At 38.5% G+C, this 19,135-nt stretch overlaps 1 protein-coding gene across 1 annotated transcript in view; it reads left to right on the top strand.

Annotated features, from left to right (window-relative positions):
• LOC129764933 (fringe glycosyltransferase) overlaps window positions 1-19,135 on the top strand; it is a 320,450-nt gene that overhangs the window by 26,412 nt on the left and 274,903 nt on the right. The window contains exon 2 of the mRNA XM_055764584.1: window positions 9,695-10,054. Coding sequence (XP_055620559.1) covers window positions 9,695-10,054 — 360 coding nt within the window. The remainder of the gene's footprint in view (window positions 1-9,694; window positions 10,055-19,135) is intronic.

Raw genomic sequence — 19,135 nt, forward strand, 5'->3', positions numbered from 1 at the left:
CTGTTTTCAATCAGCTGCCAAAACACACCTCATTAAACTCGAGCGAATTCAGTATCTTTGTCTCCGTATCGCGTTGGGATGTATGCCCTCAACGCATACCATGAGTCTCGAGGTTTTGGCAGGCCTACTCCCACTAAAAGATCGCTTCAATTTATTATCTCTTCGGTTCCTCATCCGGTGTAAGGTTATGAACCCATTGGTGATCGGAAATTTTGAGCAGCTGATCGAGCTAAATTTTCATTCTGGATTCATGAGCTCATATCATGAATTCGTCTCCATGCAGGTTAATCCTTCTTCGTATATTCCCAACCGTGTTTGTTTTCCTGACTACATCAATTCCTCTGTGCATTTTGATCTGTCCATGAAGCAGGATATCCATGGAACATCAGATTATCTTCGATCGAGGATCGTTCCAACGATCTTCGATGCAAAGTATGGGGATATCAATTGTGATAATATGTACTTTACTGATGGGTCCTCTATGAATGAGTTCACAGGATTTGGAGTGTTCAACGAATTTTTTAGCACTTCACACAGTCTTCAGAATCCTTGCTCAGTGTATATTGCTGAATTGGCAGCGATACACTGGGCGCTGGACAGCGTCGCCTCACGACCTGTTGAACACTATTACATTGTAACGGATAGTCTTAGCTCTGTCGAAGCTATCCGTTCAGTGAGGCCGGAAAAGCACTCGCCGTACTTCCTTGAGAGAATACGAGAAATTTTGAGTGCTTTATCCAGACGCTGTTATGTCATTACCTTTGTCTGGGTCCCTTCACATTGCTCAATTCTGGGTAATGAGAGGGCTGACTCATTAGCAAAGGTAGGTGCAATTGAAGGCGATATTTATCAGTGTCAAATCGCCTTCAATGAATTTTATTCTTTAGTCCGCAAAAATACCATAGTTAACTGGCAACACAAATGGAACGAAGATGAATTGGGCCGGTGGCTCCACTCAATTATCCCTAAGCTTAGCCTCAAACCATGGTTCAAAAGTCTGGACTTGAGTCGGGACTTTATTCGCACCTTCTCCCGACTCATGTCCAATTACTGTTCGTTAAACGCGCTACTCTTTCGTATTAATCTTGCCGACAACAATCTTTGTGTTTGTGGCCAAGGTTACCACGACATCGAACACGTTGTTTGGTCGTGCGAGCTGTATCTTGTCGCCAGATCGAATTTAGTAGTCACCCTTCGGGCCCGAGGAAGGCAGCCCATGGTGCCGGTGAGAGACGTGTTGGCTCGGTTAGACCTTGATTACATGTCCCAAATATATGTATTCCTTAAAGCTATCGATCTTCGTGTGTGATTGTCCTTATACCCTTAGTTTTTCCTTTTCCTTTTCCTTTGTGAGAGATCGGATCCCTTCTTAAGAATAAGATGAAATGTAAATACATATTAGATATAAGATAGGTTTAAGAATTGAGTGTGATGAGTGTGATTGAGAGTGTGAGTGTGATCATTGTCAACATATCCTCATATCCCCTCCTTTTCCTGAAGAAAATATGTCACCCTTCTAAACTCGAGTTAACCGCGAGTAATCGGTTTCCTATATTATTAACATTAGAATTAAGGAAAAATGTATATATACTAGTAACAATACAGTAAGGAGTTCGGCTCCTTTAAACCTATGTAACTGAGCCTGTAAAAATAAACGATTTAAATAAAAAAAAATAAACCTTTGATGGGATCATGTCAAGACATACAAACCATGCTTTATGAAATTATAATATGTGACATATATCGTACTGTTGAGATTATGTTGAAATTGAGATCAAATTTATCTGCTTCAGAACAAAGTATAGTTTATCTGATTAAAGAGTAAATACCCAATATTTTCATCGCCTCGAAAATACCTAGATTTGATTCCTTTTTCAAAAATAAAACTGCTAGTAATAATAGTCATCCTTTGCTTGGTGAAGCTTGCCAGAGAATATGTGTGAAAAATGGCTTACGGTTCATCAGTAATATACTGAATGCTTATATACTTTGAAGCAATATACAGGTCGGACTCGACTATCCGGAGTATTGATTTTTTTTCACTCCGGATAATCGAATCATAAAAAAATCCCCTCCCTTGACCGATTGACCGAACATTTGAAACACATCTTTATTTCTGGTGTCATTATAAAACTACGTATTTAATGATCTTGAAAATCCAAGATGGTGGCCGCTACAAAATGGCAGATTACATATTTTCTCAGAACCGCTTCAATGTAGGTATCAAATGAGAGGGATCAGAACACAGTTATTTATGAAAAATGCAAATGCTTTCAAATTTTTCGTCAATTTCATCCTTGAAGCTTCTCCCCGAGCCGATACATAACGGGTGTTAAATAAAAAATGAAAATTTTTTCAATCACATATAATTTTTTTTTTCTTTTTCATCGATTTCAGTAATTTTTATTAATAACATAATGTATTTTCTTCAAAAAAATGTCAGTGAATGTTTGAGTAAGGGTCGTGGTCTGCTGTTCGACGCAACTTTGTCGCGATGCTCTCACAAGAACGTTGTACGGTTCTACGAAACGCATTTCCAGCAAGGAAAACATTTCACGGTGACACATTTTAAAGAAGAAAATGTACCTGTCAGTACGGTATATCGTATTCTGGGTTCCCTGAACGTAGAGCGGAAGGTCGGAAGTGGTCGTCCGGTGACGATAATGACGAAGCAGAGGAAGACATCGTTAAAGAAGCTGTTTGACAACAAGGACGCAACCAGCCTGCGTGACGCCGGTCGGAAATATGGCTGCTCCCACGTATTGATCCATCGGAGCCTCAAGATTGAAGGAATCGTCTGCAGGAAGAAGACGAGATCGCCGGAGTACACGGAGGAGCAGATTGAGACGGTTAAATCACAGTGTCGGTGGATGACAAAAAAATACCACGGGACGTCTTTCGTTCTGGACGACGAAAGCTATTTTCCGCTGTCCGAAACGCATATTCCAGGAAATGATAATTACTACTCCAGCGACAAGTTATCCACACCGCCTGAAGTGAAATACAAGTTCAAGCACAAGTTTGAAAAAAAAGGATATGTTGTACATCGCCATTTCCGACCGGGGCATTTCAATGCCTTGGTTTAAGCCGAGCGGTCTGGCAATCAACCAACAAATCTATCGAGAAGAGTGCCTCGATAAAATCCTGCTGCCGTTCCTGAACGAGCATCACGCAGATGGGAAGTACGTCTTCTGGCCGGACAAGGCGTCTTCCCATTACACCAAGAAGACGCTGGCGTATCTTGAGGAGAAAAAGATACCGTTCGTGCCGAAAGATCATAACCCAACAAACTTGCCCCAGTGCCGCCCAATAGAGGATTTCTTTGGCTCACTCAGTGCCCTAGTGTATAAAAACAATTGGAGGGCCAAGGACACGAAGCAACTGACTACAAGAATCTGGAATTGTATCCGGAAAATGGACGTAAGTGCCGTACAACGTTCTTGTGAGAGCATCGCGACAAAGTTGCGTCGAACAGCAGTCCACGGCCCTTACTCAAACATTCACTGACATTTTTTTGAAGAAAATACATTATGTTATCAATAAAAAATACTGAAATCGATGGAAAAAAAAGACGGGTGGGTAATGTCGGGGACATAACCGGAGTGACGTAGGACTATACAAAGGGGACAGCTTTTGTTAAATATATATTTTAAATATATTGTTTTATTTTCTTCTCCTACGTGAATACCTACCTATCTACCTGAAAAATGGATTAGTTCACTGTTTACTCTTTATGAATATGTTGATGGTTCTGAAAAGAACCTTTGGTTTGATATCACTCGATATTCCCATCTTGTACGGTTAAACCTTCCTGTTTAGCTATTGCGTTTGCCACTCGCCACAGCTTTCACAGTTAGAAAATTTCTTCCCATCCAGCTTGTGACATGTTGTTCAGTAAATTACATTTAATGCGAGGTGCCGGAGAAACACTTTGCCACTCACTGAAACTAATTGTTGCCTTGATGAGCGCCGAACCGAAGCTGCTCTGTTCTTGATGCGGGTTTTCTGATTGTCGTGAGCAGCTTTGCAAGCCAACTCGAGCACTCCGACGGCCGAAAATCTATAATCGCTGTTAGGTATACTGGTGCTCCGGCACCAATCCGTTCGGCATAGTTACCCTTGCGGAGCAATCAGTGAATGCGACCAACAGGGAACTGGAGACCTGCACGGTTCGAGTGAGACTTTGCCTTTCCCTTAACTTGTCCTCCTTTGTTACGTCCACGATGCCGATGCCGTACAACCACACGGGTTTACGGTTTGAAAGAAAATAAGATATTTTTTTTGGGGTCCGCGTGTTTTATACTCTAGCGGTACACACTCACAGGATAGAGACAAATCGGCAGACTCAGCCAGGGGGGCGAGTCCAACGAGACGAACGAATGAGCGTTAAAATGGAGCGATGGCAAAAAAATACATTCATTACGATTCGTTCGCTCGTTGGATTCACATGCAGGCTAAAAAGGGTCCTTTTAAGGATCACAAAATTATCTTCAATGTAAAGAGTTTATTGTTTTGTTATCACTCGATATTCCCATCTTATTCGGCTAAACCTTCCTGTTTAGCGATTTGTTGCCACTCGCCACAGCTTTCACAGTTGGAAAATTTCTTCCCATCCAGCTTTGTGACATGTTGTACAGTAAATTACATTCAATGCGACGTGCCGAAGCGCCACTCAGTGTCGTTGAAGGCGATTTTAACCTGTAATTGAACATTTGCGATGACAGTGGTACAGTGTCGACTTTCAATGTGGGGTCATAATTTGGATCTCTATGTTTACAAAAATGTCCAACTAAATAAGTCGCATTACATGTCCGTCCAATTAGCTAAATGTCGAACTAATTGTAAATTACTGTACTTTCAATCTGGAAACAATTTAAGAATTAGTGAAAATTGAATAATCAGGAAAGTCCCTGAGCTTATTGATAGTTAATAAGCTCAGAACAACTACCAAATTCACATACTCATCAGATCCTGGCAAACAAATTATGAAAAAATCAATTTATGTTTGTGGATAATGTTTTAGAAAGCATTGAACTGTATTTCCTAAACTCTTTTTTGGAAGGTTTAATGGCCCTGAAAAGCGCCTTGTTTTATGGAATGGTTCCAATTCAGGAAACTTAGTACGCGTGGTTTTGAAAAAAAAACCATTTCGAACGCCCTTGATGCCGCCTTGTTCTGGATTTGCCACCAAAGCAGTTTGTATAAAGAACAAACATATTTCTTCTGCTACCTGATGCCGTTTTGCGAATGCGTTTGCCACTCGCCACTCGCTGCAACTGCCTGTTGTCTTGATGTCCACCGAACCGAATGTGTTCTGTTCCGAATGCGGGTTTTCTTATCGTCGCGAGCAGCTTTGCCAGCTAACTCGATCACTTCGGCGGCCGAAACTATATAACGCCGGCTAGGTGGACTGGTGCACTGGTACTAACGCGCTCGGCCTAGCTACCCTTGCGGGGAACTCCAGATCAACACGGTTCGAGCGGGATTTTGCCTTTCCCTTCACTTTTCCTCCTTTACCATGTCCAGACATGGCTGCTTGGGCTGGTTTGTTGATGTGTTGCGATGCGAACCGCTGTGGTGTACGGTTTGAATGAGAATGATCGTTACGGCAGCGGAACGGGGATTTTTAAGCTGACTGGCTGGCTCGAGAATTACGCATGTGTGAGACAGCGACCAATGTTTCGTTCATTTTTTTCTTTTTCCTTTCCAATCGTGCTTCATTCTATTTCGCTGCTGCTCTGGTTGCCCGTTTTGGTCGGTACGATTTGAGGAGCACAAAATGGACCAATCAAAAATGGGTACATAGTGCATTTTGACAATGCTTGATATTTCACAATTATTCAATTATTTATCTCAAGAAAAATGAAATATTATTCGTTATGATAGATGCGTAGATATATTCCCTATCAATTGATGCAAAAACCTTTGCGATCTATTGAGAAATGCTCGAGTTATAAGCGTTCCAAATCTTGCATTTTTTCCTACTTGTTCAGTGCCTAGATTTCCATTTCACCCCCTATATCTTCCGGTTAGACGTAGTCCTACGCCAAAATAAAAAATAAAATTATGTGTGATTGAAAAAATTCTCATTTTTTATTTAACACCCGTTAGTTTTTCGCTTTCAAAATTTAGTCTGTAATTGTGGGGTGCAACCGATTTCCGGACTTTGTTTTGGTGGCATTGTAAAGTTAAAATATTCGCTCAACATACGCTGCTGAATGTTATTAAAAAGGGTCTTACAAACGAACTTAGCAATGGATAAAAAAAATTCTCATCTCGCCTTTTGATATCCAGCAGCTGGGACCAAGTTTTTTCTGAGTCACTCAATTTTTGCCCCATAAGATTCGTCTTGAGTAGCTTTAATTCGTTATCCAAGCCTTGTCTATTACCTGCATCACCGAAATGAGGAAATTGGCGTATCAAATCATTACGGTTTGGTAGCTTGACGAAAATTTGAGGGTTTATTAAGGCCGCAGTTTTGATAACCGGATCGTTGAAATCGAATCGCTTTCAAATCTGTTTCACGAGTTCAGTATAGAAGTCACAACAAATCGCCTTGAAGATCAGCTTCCTAGCTGCATCCAATATTTTTCTCAGCTTCTTCTTCTCGATACCAACGTAAACATTTTCAGGCTTTTTCAGGATGTCTTCAAAATCTTTCACATCAAAGTCAGTATCAGCGAGTCGTTGCACGTAGCTCTCAAAACATAAGTTACCCAACATGATCAATGATAACATACTTGTCTCATTATAAAGTTCGCAAAATTGAGAACTTTCTGATTGAAAAGTGCAATTGACTTAATTGATGAGCGGTAGAACAAAGTTTAGCAACAGCATAATCGGTTTAGCCATAGGATTATTTAAATTAGTCAATATACGATTGGCGGATTGATTATGGTCGTACTTAATTTGGAACAAAAAAAACTCAAGCTCTTTAAATCGCTCAAGGCTTCGCTTAACAACTGCCTCCAACGAAAGCGTTGCGTTGCGTTTAACTTTTTTATAACACGAGGAATCTATGTGTGCGCTATAATCAATCCAATATTTAAAATTGAATTTAAAAAAAAACTGTAAATTCTGTATTTTTGCTGAAAATCTGTAATTCTGTATATACAGATTCTGTATCTGAAATTTGGCCAGAAATCTGCAAAATACAGTATGTTCTGTATATGTGGCAGCAATGCTTTCATGTGATACCCATATTGATTATTCAATATGGAATTATTATACAAATTATTCAAAATTTCCGTTTTCCGAAATAAAATACTCCGGATAATCGAGTCTAAAATTCCGGATAATCGAATCCCAGATAATCGAGTCTCCGGATCATCGAGTCTCCTGATAATCGAGTCCGACTTGCACTAGCAATGTACTGATTTTTTTTTCTATGTGATTTTATTTTACGCGATTTTATCTTGAAATTACGCGATTGACACGAAATTACGCTTATTTTTACGCGATTTACTCGAAATTACGTAATTTTTTTCTACTCGATTTTCTTGAAATTTCGCGTTAGTAAGATAATATCTGAGAGTACACGTGCGAGTGTGGTTGTGACGAGAGCGCGCCGATGATGAGCCAATCTTTTTCTACGCATTTTTTTTGCGCGCTCGCATTAATCGCGTAAAAAATAATTCTTTATAATTAGAATGTTGGTGATGAAGATCATGCAAAACCATTGGGGAAAAAATCAAGACAAACAAGGCGAATCACCTACAGTCTGAAACTATCCCTGGTGAAATATACCGACTACAATTAACAGGTGAACCGAGTGAATTGGGAGAATGAACACCACATGGTATTGGATCAGTCAATAATTATCTAGGAAGAGTTAACCGAGTGATGGGATAGGTGGTTCTACCTCACTCGCTATATACACCATACATTGCTCCCTCAGATTGCTAACTATTTGTTTCGGTCCATGGCGTAGACCCTTCCTGAAGAGCGGCTCCGATCTCATGGAAAAATGCAAATTCGCTTGATGACTGGATCGCTTCAAAACAACCAGACTTCTATCAGCATGGAATCCGTGTATTGCCGGAGAGATGGGCCATTCTTGTAACTTCCGATGCGGCATACTTTGAATAAAGTAGCAGTATTTTCAGGGTTTCAAACGAATGCATTTAAAAAAAACCGTAGTCATACTTATGTATCTAATAGCTTCGAGATTTTGATATATACCTAGCAAGTTCTAGTTCCTTATGAAACCATCATAGATCCCGAATATTCGTTTGGCGTTGATCTCAGGAAACAAGACGTAATGTAAATTATCGAATGCAGCAACATCATCCTTCGAAGGTCGATTTTTTCAGGAAACCTCTTCAGCTTATTGTTCAATTTATTGCAACAAGTGTCTGAGCCATGGCTTGAGTCGAAGACTAGTAGACTTATTGCATGCCGCGTTTTCGTCTGCGAAATCACTCGTTCCAAAAGCGAACAGCGAAGATGAGGATTGGCCGAGAAAAAAAAGAGTAGATCATCACAAACAAAATATCCAAAATAACGTTGTTTTTGCATCCATCGCTGGTTATGGTTTTTTTTTCTTTCTCGTCTCTCGTGATCATCGAGATCAGGAGCCTGTGTGGAAGTGGTGTATCGTCACGCCGAAGTGAAGATACTGGTTTTGGTTTCGCTGGATGGAACAAAGTGCGCTCTAAAGGAAGAGCGAAAACCCAATGAGTGGCGGCTGATGCTCAACACCTGTCGTAGTCGTGGTCGTCTTCGTATTCGTTTACCGCGCGGGAGCACGATTGTTATGATGCACAATTTCACTCGACGGATCATTTTAACGACCCCCGATATGAACGACCCATCTCGGTCGGTGGAGATCAATGTTCGCAGGGGAAAAATTGGCCTGCATGCATCATCAGGGAAGTCACTTTCGATTGGTGGAAGTGCGTGCAAGTGCACCGGATTCACTTCAACCCTGATTCTGACGGTGGTTGACGTTTTCGGGTTTTCAATTTTTCGAGAGCAGAGCCAATCGTGTAAGTGCATTATTTACCGGCCAATGGAGCGAAATTGGGAGCGATAAAACACATAAACGAATTGCAGTGAGCTGAAAATGGCCGGCAATGGATGTTAATTACTTTAACAGTAACCGTCGTCTCATGCTGCCGGTAGGCAGCGAAATTGAAAAGTCCGAGACAACGGAAAGTTGGTGGACGTAAAATTTTTCTTCTTTTCTTGTTCTGCCAGCTGATGGCAGTTAAATGCAGCAGCAGCGTTGTTTCCTAAGTGAAAGGAAGTTGCACTATTGCGCGGAAAAGCGTTTCCTTTTCCGGGCTCGGAAGAAAACAGTTCTATGCACAATGCTGCCCTTTCCGTCGTTACCTAACTAGAGTGTCAGAGTTTGTTGGTTAACAGTGGATGGGTAGGAATTTTAACATCAAAATATGACATTTACCAGTGTTTTTGCAGCCACAAAAACTGCTCCGAAGGGCACCGCAGGCGGTGGCAGAATCGTGCTCTTGCACCTGCTGTGAGCCTTCTTGGATTCCCACCGGAGCAATGCTTTCGATTCCGATTCCAATATCACGGTTATTATCTCATTTATTTCGTCCCCGTCGCTACCTGCGGTGATCTCATGCAACCGAAAAGGGCTTTCCGCCGGGGGGAGTTCAACGAACCACGAACCCAAGGTCTGTTCACTCTAATATATGTGTTCCGTCTTTGTTTCTCTCTCTCTTTCCAGGAACTTCAGTACAACTCGGTGGATTCCCAAACAGCTCAAGATGTGATAAGCAAGCGAGATAGCAGTGCAAACAGTGCAAACGGAAACAAAAATAACGTGATCGATAGTGCTAGCCCTAGTGTAGTAGGTCAGAGTGCGGTCCGTAGCAGGGCAGGTCTTCCCCATATCTCCTCATATCCCACGCGTTTCGACAAGAGCTACTACGATTACCAGATGGGGCAGCTCTCGGTGACGGGAACACCGAAGCCTCCCACAACCGAGCTCGATGATCTGCTGATCAGCGTCAAGACGACCAAGGGCTACCACGACACCCGGCTGGAAATGATCATCAAAACGTGGTACCAGCTGGCCAAAGAACAGGTAGGAACTTGGCTCTGGTTTTCTTTTCTTTTTCTTTTTTGTAATGTAAGAATGTTAGGAGTCCGATTACATTATTTACTACATGGCATGCAGACCCGCAGCAACAATTGTTCCGCGCCACGGAGCGCGAAGTTTACATTGCCACAAAGCACTTGCTTTGTGTTGGTTTCCGTGGGAAATCTGTCCAACCATGATAGTGGAATTGACAGTGTTGCAAAACCATACTGAAACATGCCCTTTTTCTTTAAAAAGAGAAGGAACGAAGCATCTTTAAAAACTTTCAAAAACTAATTAGTTCTGCTTCTGAAAACATTCTGCAGTGACAATAGAACTGACCCTTCGCCGGTTTACAAGCGCCACACCTTATTTCTTTGTTCCATTTCTCATTTCCACTCGAGAAGCAGAATAAACAAAACATTAATTGCCATCTCGTGCGCACTGCTCACACTTGTTTCTCATTTCTTGCCTCCGTCACAGATCCTAATGAGATTATTGCCACTTTCACTCCCACTCCCACTCACTTCCAGCAGGATGAACAATTCAAGGATTACAGTTGCCACTTACGGAACGTAATAACGTGCTTACGGAATGCTGTACGGAAGCAACAAAAAGGGGGAGGAACACCCCGATCGATCTTACGTTGCAATTTCACAATTCAATTACTGGTGGAGTTTAGTTATTCTCAACAGCAGCACCAGCAGCAGCACTTTAGCGGGGGTTTAAACTCGAGAGTGATTAAGAGTTCTCTGGACACTTGCTGCAGGATTACAATTCCACTTGGGTGGTCAGCTCCAATTGAAGTAGCGGCATCAGCAGCAACTGCTTCAGCGAAGTTATGTCCGTCATCGTTCGGATCTGTGCTCTGTTGCAATGCGAACTTGTGAGAAATTGTTGGATCACTCTGTTGCTGTTGTGAAACACAAATCATCGTTTGTTTGAAATGTACGAACAGAAAATTGCAAAGAAAATTTTGCCGCATGTGGGTGACTTCATATTAGAATTTTCTGCTTTTCGATGTTACAATTTTGCAAACTTTCAATCGTTCATTTTTTATTGAACTCCCACACATAAAATTTATTTTTAGCACATGTTTTGACATCCTAATTTATAACATTAAATGAGCTTAAAAATAACAAAAAATGTGCTACCCTTCCATTTTAATGTAGAATTTGTATAATATACTAACTGACGTTTTCATTTTAAACGAACAAATATTTCTCGTACCCAAAAACCCTCACATGCCAAATTTGGTTCCATTTACTTAATTAGTTCTCAAATTAGATATGCAGAAATTTGTGTTTCATTTATATGGCAGCCCACTTTAGAGAGGGGGAGGGGTTTTGGACCATCATAAGAATCTTCCTCGCCCCCAGAAACCCTTACATACAAATTTTTAGACCGATCGGTTCAGTAATTTCCAAGTTCATTAGAATCAGATAGAAAGACAGACAGAAATGCTTTTCTATACAGCCATTCCATGTCAAGCCGATATAGTAGTTCTCAGATTTTCGTAAAAAGTGGTAGTTTCGTTCTTTATCGCAAAATATTAGACCCGTATTTTTTATTTGTTTTGTTAGGGTGACCATTTTCATTTTAGGGTGATCCGAAATATCGACTTTTCCCCCTTTTTTCCAAAAAATCATTTTTCAAAAATTCATAACTTGTGAACTACTGAACTGATTTAGACGATCGACATGTCAAATTAAAGCCTAGCTAGCCTTTTTTTATAAAAAAAAACAACACACTTGCCAAATCATTGGATTATAGTCACATACATCCAATCTAGTCACGAAAACTGAAAACATGTTGACTTTGAAAAATCATAACTTAAAAAAAAATAACATCTCTCTGGTATTTGGATATATTATGTGAAAAAACCTCAGCTTTCAGGAAAAAATATAAAAAAATATGGCGCCCTTGGTCCCGAAACGATTTAAGCTATAGAAAACAAATATAATCGATAATTACGAAAACAAAAGCCATTTCTATTCAGAGTGTAATATTTTTTCAAATAAGTCTAGCTTATTGGCTTTAATTTGATATGTCGATCATCTGAATCGGTCCAGTAGATCAAAAGTTATGATTTTTTGTAGTGAAAAAAATGGGAAAAAATGATTTTTCGGACCATCGGTTAACTTTGAAAAATAATAACCCAAAAACGAAAATAATGCCTCCCTGGTTTCGAGATATGCTATGTGAAAAATTCTCAGCTTTCCAGAAAAAATATAAAAAAATATAGTGATATAGTGCCTTTGGTCCCGAGACCATGAAAACTATAAAAAATAAATACATTCAATAATAACGAAAACATAATTCAAATTTTCTGCAACTGTAGTATTTCTCCAAAAAAAGACCAGCTAATTGACTTTAATTTAATATGTCGTACATCTGAATTGGTACAGTGGTTCAAAAGTTATGATTTAAAAAAAAAAGTCATTTCTGGCAAAAACGCGAAAAAATGGATTTTTCGGACCACCCCAAAAAGGGGAAATGGTCACCCATTGAAGGTGGTCCGAAAAAACATTTTTTCCCAATTTTCCAAACATGACTCTTTCCAAAAAATCATAACTTCAGAACTACTAGACCGATACAGATGTTCGACATATTGAAATAAATCTAATAAGATGGCTTTTTTTGAAAATATCACATTTGCAAAAAAAATATTTTTTTTTCTCAATTATTGATTTTTTTTATAGTTTACATAGTTTCCGGACCAAAGGCGCTATATTTTGTTATATTTTTCTTGAAAGCTGAGTTTTTTTAATAACATATCCAAAACCCAGAGAGGCATTTTTTCGCTTTAGAGTTATGATTTTTCAAAGTTAACCGATGGTCCAAAAATCATTTTTTCCTTTTTTCCAAAAATATTTTTGTTCTAAAATTTATAACTTTCGAACTACTGTGCCGATTTAGGGCAATCGACATATCAAATATTAAAGACAATGAGTTAGTCTATATCACACTTGCACAAAAATCGGATTCTAGACGCATGTAAAACTTAGAAAAATCAAAACTCAAAAATGAAAACAAAAACACCTTTCTGATTTTTGGATATGTTATGTAAAAAAAAACATCACTTTTTGACGGAAAAGTTCTTTTCGTGGAGCAGTGCCCTTCTTACGATGTGTGGATAACTTTTTGGGTATTGGATGGGATTGTATATATATTAATTGTAAGAATTAAAAAATATATTTTTTGAAGAAAATAAATTTTAATTCTAAAAATATCTTTCTTTTCTCGCCGACTTTTCCAACTTCAAAACTATAAAATATAATAAATTTTAGTTCACTTGAAAAAAATAAAAAAAAAATAAAATAAAATAAAAATTCTCTTCATATTCCATGAGGAAGAATCTATTTAAAAAAATGCGCTGATTTTGCTCAAATCACTTCCCAAAAATATATAAACTTGTTTTTTTTTTATTTTGACAATAACGTTCACCATCCTGAATTGAAAAAGGCCTAAAATGCTTTTTTTCTTGGATTTTATCTAGTACTCCCATTATCATTATCCGAAATGTGTTTGATAATTTTTTCTATCGTTATATCAACTATGCATTCTTTTAAAATCTACCGAATTTTGCTGTATCCACTTCAAATCGTTATGAATCGATTTCAGTTTTATTAGGTGATTCATTCATTTGACTGCCATCAAGTTGCTAGGGATAACATTTACCTTTCTAATTTTTTTCAGTTTTCTTCGAACCCATTAAAACCCATTGATATTGTTTTTTTATTATAGTTGTTTTTTTAGATTTTAATTATTTTTTTTTAGATTATAATTATTTAATTAATTACTTATCGATTTACATTCTTGATTCGATCCAAATCTTATTGAATCACTTCGGATCTTTAATTATGTAAACCGATTCAAATACTTTTCATTTTTACTGAATTCCATCGAGTTTTGGTTTTTTTTTGTGAATTTCTTTGAATCCTTTTGAATTTTGCATTATTTTCGATTCACTGGATTCTATTTGAATGTTGAAACAATTCAGAACCTTTTTGAGTTATTATCATTTTTTTCTCCGTTTGAATCCCTGATATAATTAATATCAGAGAATATGATACAGGTTGTTTCTTTTGATTTCCCTGGGTGTTGAAATGTTTTTCTTTTATTTCATAGATTCAGATTATTTTTTTTTTGGAATCCACTAAAACAATACTAGAATATAGATTGGGAGATTTTTTGCTCTGTTTCTCTTTGAACATAGATAAGTTTCAGATTCACAATATTATAATCATTCTAAATTTGGCATTGTTTTCAATTCACTCGACTCTTTTTGCATCTTGTAGTTTTTTTTATCTTCGAATTACTTTTTCAGATTTGTTAAGTACTGACTATCTATGACTCTTATTTTTTTAATGTAGAAGTCCTTAAAAATTTTCACTTTATGAACAGTTTTAAACATTTGTAATTCATAGAAAATCAAAGAAAATCTAATTTGTTTAAATTATGTGATGTGATTTTGAGTTCTGAGTGTTCTCTAAAACCTGAAACGTTGTGGAACACAATATAACTTAATATAATGAGACCTAGATTTTAATATTAATGCAATATCTCAAATCTCATTGATTAGAAACATTATTAGAAACTTTTTGGGTGTTCGTTGTATCAATCGTTATAAGCATCTTAAAAAAAATCCTTATTTTTAACTGACTTTCTCCTCGAATTCCTTTCAGTTTTCTTCAATTCTCATTCAATTTTGAATTCTGTTGGTAGTTTCCCCAAGCGTATAGTAGCATGGGAAGTCTTCAAGTTGCATCGAAACTCTTCAATGATTAATGTTCAATATACGAGATTCGAGATGCTTGGAATCCGAGATTCCTTGAACTTTTTCTAAATTTTTTATCAGAAAAAACATCTAGAAAATATGGAATGCGTAAGAACGCATTCCAATAGGATCAGAATCTTTTCAAAATTTTGCTATGTCTTGATTATTTGAATTCAATTTAAACCTAAATTCACTCTTAATCTCTGTGAAATCTCATTAGTTTTTTACATTAATTTCTTATCATATGTTCTGAACAAAGAATTCACTTTAAATTTATCTGGATTTCTTTGAATCGCTCAGAATCTTCTTAAATATCATTACTTTGAGCTGGATTTCAAAAACATCATGAATTTAGAATAAAAAATGAAAATTCAATAAATTCTCAAAATGTTGGATTCTATGGTTTCCTTTGCATGTTTCAATCGTAATCTATAAATTTCATTTTCTTTCTTTCGAGGACTAAAAATTTACTAAATTATCTATTCGAACATTTTTTAAACACTTTGAATGCGTCTGCAGATTGAAGTCTGCAAAATCTGGAATTAATTTAGATTGGATTAGATTTAACATATTTCAAAAAATATATTCATAATGTATTGTTCCAATTACACCATCTTGAATCCCAAAAAAATCAAATCACAATTACTAGTTAGTTAGATATTGAAGATTGTGAGATTGCTAATCTGTTTCACGGATAATTGAGGTTTAAAATCAAATTGAATACTAAAACTTCTGGAGCAGAACTAAAATTACTGGACTTTCAAAATTTGATTATTTAAGAACTCTAGAATGCCAAGAGATTGACTAATCAGAACGTTTCCTGACTTTCGCATTCAAAGAGGATGTTGATACTTTCAGTACTATATAATATATTGTCCACAGAAGTATTGGAATTTCTATCGATGTGGACGTACGCAAAGTTAGCAAAGTTGAAATATTCATGAATTCCAAGCTATTTTTCCGGACCTTGTTTTATCTTGGACGCGAATTTATTGCTTCGTAAATACCGCTTTTAAAAAATGCCTCCTATCAATAAGTTAGGCTGCTGCTCCGTTCACTGCTCATCGATCACAGAGCCTGATCTGGCAAAACAATGAAAAAATGCTTCTCTCGGCTACCGGCGTTCCCAGTGATGCTGATTACCATTCCAGCTAATCTTTGCCGGCTTTTTGATAATTTAAATCCTCTCTCGATTTATTAGACTAAAAATTTACTTCCAGTGGTCGCGAGAAGAAAAATCTATCCACTGCCATTTTTTCCTGCTTAATTAACTAACAAATGAGCTTATGGCGGGGTGTCGAATGGCGCACGCAAAAAAAATCATGTCTATAAATGGATTCGATAAGATGATTTGGCGGCCCACCGGAGATTCCCACCAGCGAACCATAACCGGTAATTAATAAATTATGATTCGCGACGCCTATTTGGTGGCTTCTTTCCGCTTTCCGCTCGAGCTCTTTTTCTAGCGCTCTCATCACTGAATGTGGATGGGAATCCATTTCCACTGCTCGTTCATCTCACTAGCCAAGGGGAACGAGCAAGTCACCGCACATTTCTTGACCTGCGGCCCTAATGACCACGAAAGTGGTAATTGGCTCCGCTACTGAAAGAATCGGTCCGGTTACAATTCCTCTCTTTCCAAGAGCCCAATTAGAAAGCACCCTTGGCCTAGAACTGCTGAGATCTCCGCCCACTTGTGGTAAATCTCAGCAACGTAAAGAAAAACAACGAATTCAAATCAGTTGCTCAGCGGGTTGTGTTCCCTTTGGCCCACTATCATTATCTGTGGTGATGATTCAATTTCTGCATTTTTTGAACAGCCATCGATCGCTTTAGGTGGGACTTATTAACTCTGACAGAGGTAACTTTTGACGCGCTTGCTACCTGCTTTTCCACCTCGGATAAGTTACTGGGCCGAGGAGAAGGATCCGAGCGAAGCGCAATCAGTTTCGGGTTCTCTCCCCGCAGGATGAAAGTAAACTTGATGACGCTGCGTTTCAGAAGCTGGGGTTGAGATATTGCCAGCGAGACACAATGCAATGCAGTATCGGAGGAGATGGGAAAGTGTTGAACAGGAAACCTGATTTCTGATTGCTTTATGAGGATCAGGTTTTTCACTTTTCGAGCTGCGACAGATTTCTTTGTTCATTGCCACCTGGTGGTGGTGGCTTGGGGCAGAATGAATACCTGTATTGATTGGGAATGTTCGATTCATCTCCTTGTGGGAAACCTTACAGGTGGAGCAAACGTTGATATCACAGAACATAATAAGTCGAGTAATGTGAACTTTGGCACAACAGTTTCTTCACAATTTATAATCCAGTAAAAAAAATCTCACGTCTTCTAGAATCATGGCTAATCTCTCAATCTTTGAATGAAAAACAGAAAATATCCAAAATAAAATATTCCATATCAAACATTTTTTTTGAATGTGTCGTATCTTTCATGATTATTCAGAAACATGTATTGTTTTGTTTATTTCGAAATTTGTCATACCCAACAGAAACGTTTCAAACTCCCTATCATATAACATTATATTAGGCTGTCAAAAAAGTCCTGCGGTATTTTTTTTTTGAATTTTCATTTGTTCATAAAATTAGTTACAATCATCTGTTTTAAGTCAAATATGCGTCGTTTTGTTCGATGACTTGTTCCCAACGAGATGCCAACTTCATAATACCCCTGTTATAGAAGCTCGCTTCCTTATTGGCAAAAAACTCGGATAGCCAATTTTCACAGGCCTCTTTTGTGGCTAACTTCTGACTACCTAGCTCGTTCGCCATGGACAAAAACAGGTGGTAGTCACTTGGTGCAAGGTCCGGACTATACGGCGGATGCAAAAGAACCTCCCATCCGAGCTCCCGGAGCTTCTGGCGCGTCACCAAAGAAGTGTGTGGCCTGGCGTTGTCCTGATGGAAGACAATGCGGCCTCTGTTTATCAAAGATGGCCTCTTCTTCATGAGTGCTACCTTCAAGCGGTCCAGTTGTTGGCAGTACAGATCCAAATTGAGCGTTTGACCATAGGGAAGCAGCTCATAATAGATTATTCCTTGACAATCCCACCAAACACACAGCAGAACCTTCCTGGCCGTTAATGAGGGCTTGGCCACCGTCTGAGCCGCTTCAGCGGGCTTCGACCACGACCGTTTGCGCTTCACGTTGTCGTAAGTGACCCACTTTTCATCGCCAGTCACCATCCGCTTCAGAAACGGGTCGATTTTGTTGCGATTCAGCAGCGATTCACATTCGTCGATACGGTCAAAGATGTTTTTTTGCGTCAACGTGTGTAGTACCCATACATCGAGCTTCTTTGTGAATCCAAGCTTCTTCAAATGGTTAATAACGGTTTGATGACTTATCCCCAGCTCTTGGCTGATGCTACGACTGCTACTATGCCGGTCTTTCTCGGCTAATTCAGCGATTTTATCGCAATTTTCGACGACAGGCCTTCCGGAGCGTGGCGCATCTTCGACGACCTCTACACCAGAACGAAAACGTTGAAACCATCGTTGTGCGGTGGAAATGGAAACTGTATCGGGTTCATAAACTGCACAAATTTTATTGGCAGCTTGAGATGCATTTTTGCCTTTGTTATAGTAGTACTGTAAAACATGTCGGATTTTCTCTTTATTTTGCTCCATATTTGCGACACTATAACTCACGAACGACTAAACCAAACAAAAGACTGTCAAGGACTATATTATAGCGCCTTTCCTTTAAATACCTTTCCAACAAGCTATAGTGTGACTCGATACAATGAATACAACTAGAGCTACGCGCTTACAACACCTCGCGGAAATACCGCAGGACTTTTTTGACAGCCTAATATTTGCTAGTGGTTGGGAAATCTTGAACGAGCATTGTGTCTGAAAATAATCCCCTAATAATAATATTATAATGACGAGTTTTGTTAGAAGTACTAGGAATTTTATAGTTAGGAATTTTAAGTTAGTTTTCTGACTCCAACATCACATGGAGCTTCTGGAAGAAAAGAAGTCACGATCTCGGTCCTCCTCAGCTGTTACAATATAAACTTCTTGAAAAAATGTTGCAAAGAGGTTGCAATTTTTTTCTGGGTCATTCCCCACGGTATCGTCAAGATGCATGCGTGATGGAAAACCATTGCTTTTTAATTTTGTTTTTATGGAAAGTGAATTGACATGTGAAGTTTTTCATTTTGTCCAAAGATCGTTTCAAGTACACATTCACACAAAAGGCCTCCGTGATGCTATTACGTCTTTTTGAGAAATTTTGAGATCTCTACATGATTTTTTTTTTGTGTTGAGGCCGAGATGTGCAATTTCATC

Source organism: Toxorhynchites rutilus, chromosome 2, assembly GCF_029784135.1.
Source record: "Toxorhynchites rutilus septentrionalis strain SRP chromosome 2, ASM2978413v1, whole genome shotgun sequence".
Taxonomy (NCBI): Eukaryota; Metazoa; Arthropoda; class Insecta; order Diptera; family Culicidae; genus Toxorhynchites; species Toxorhynchites rutilus.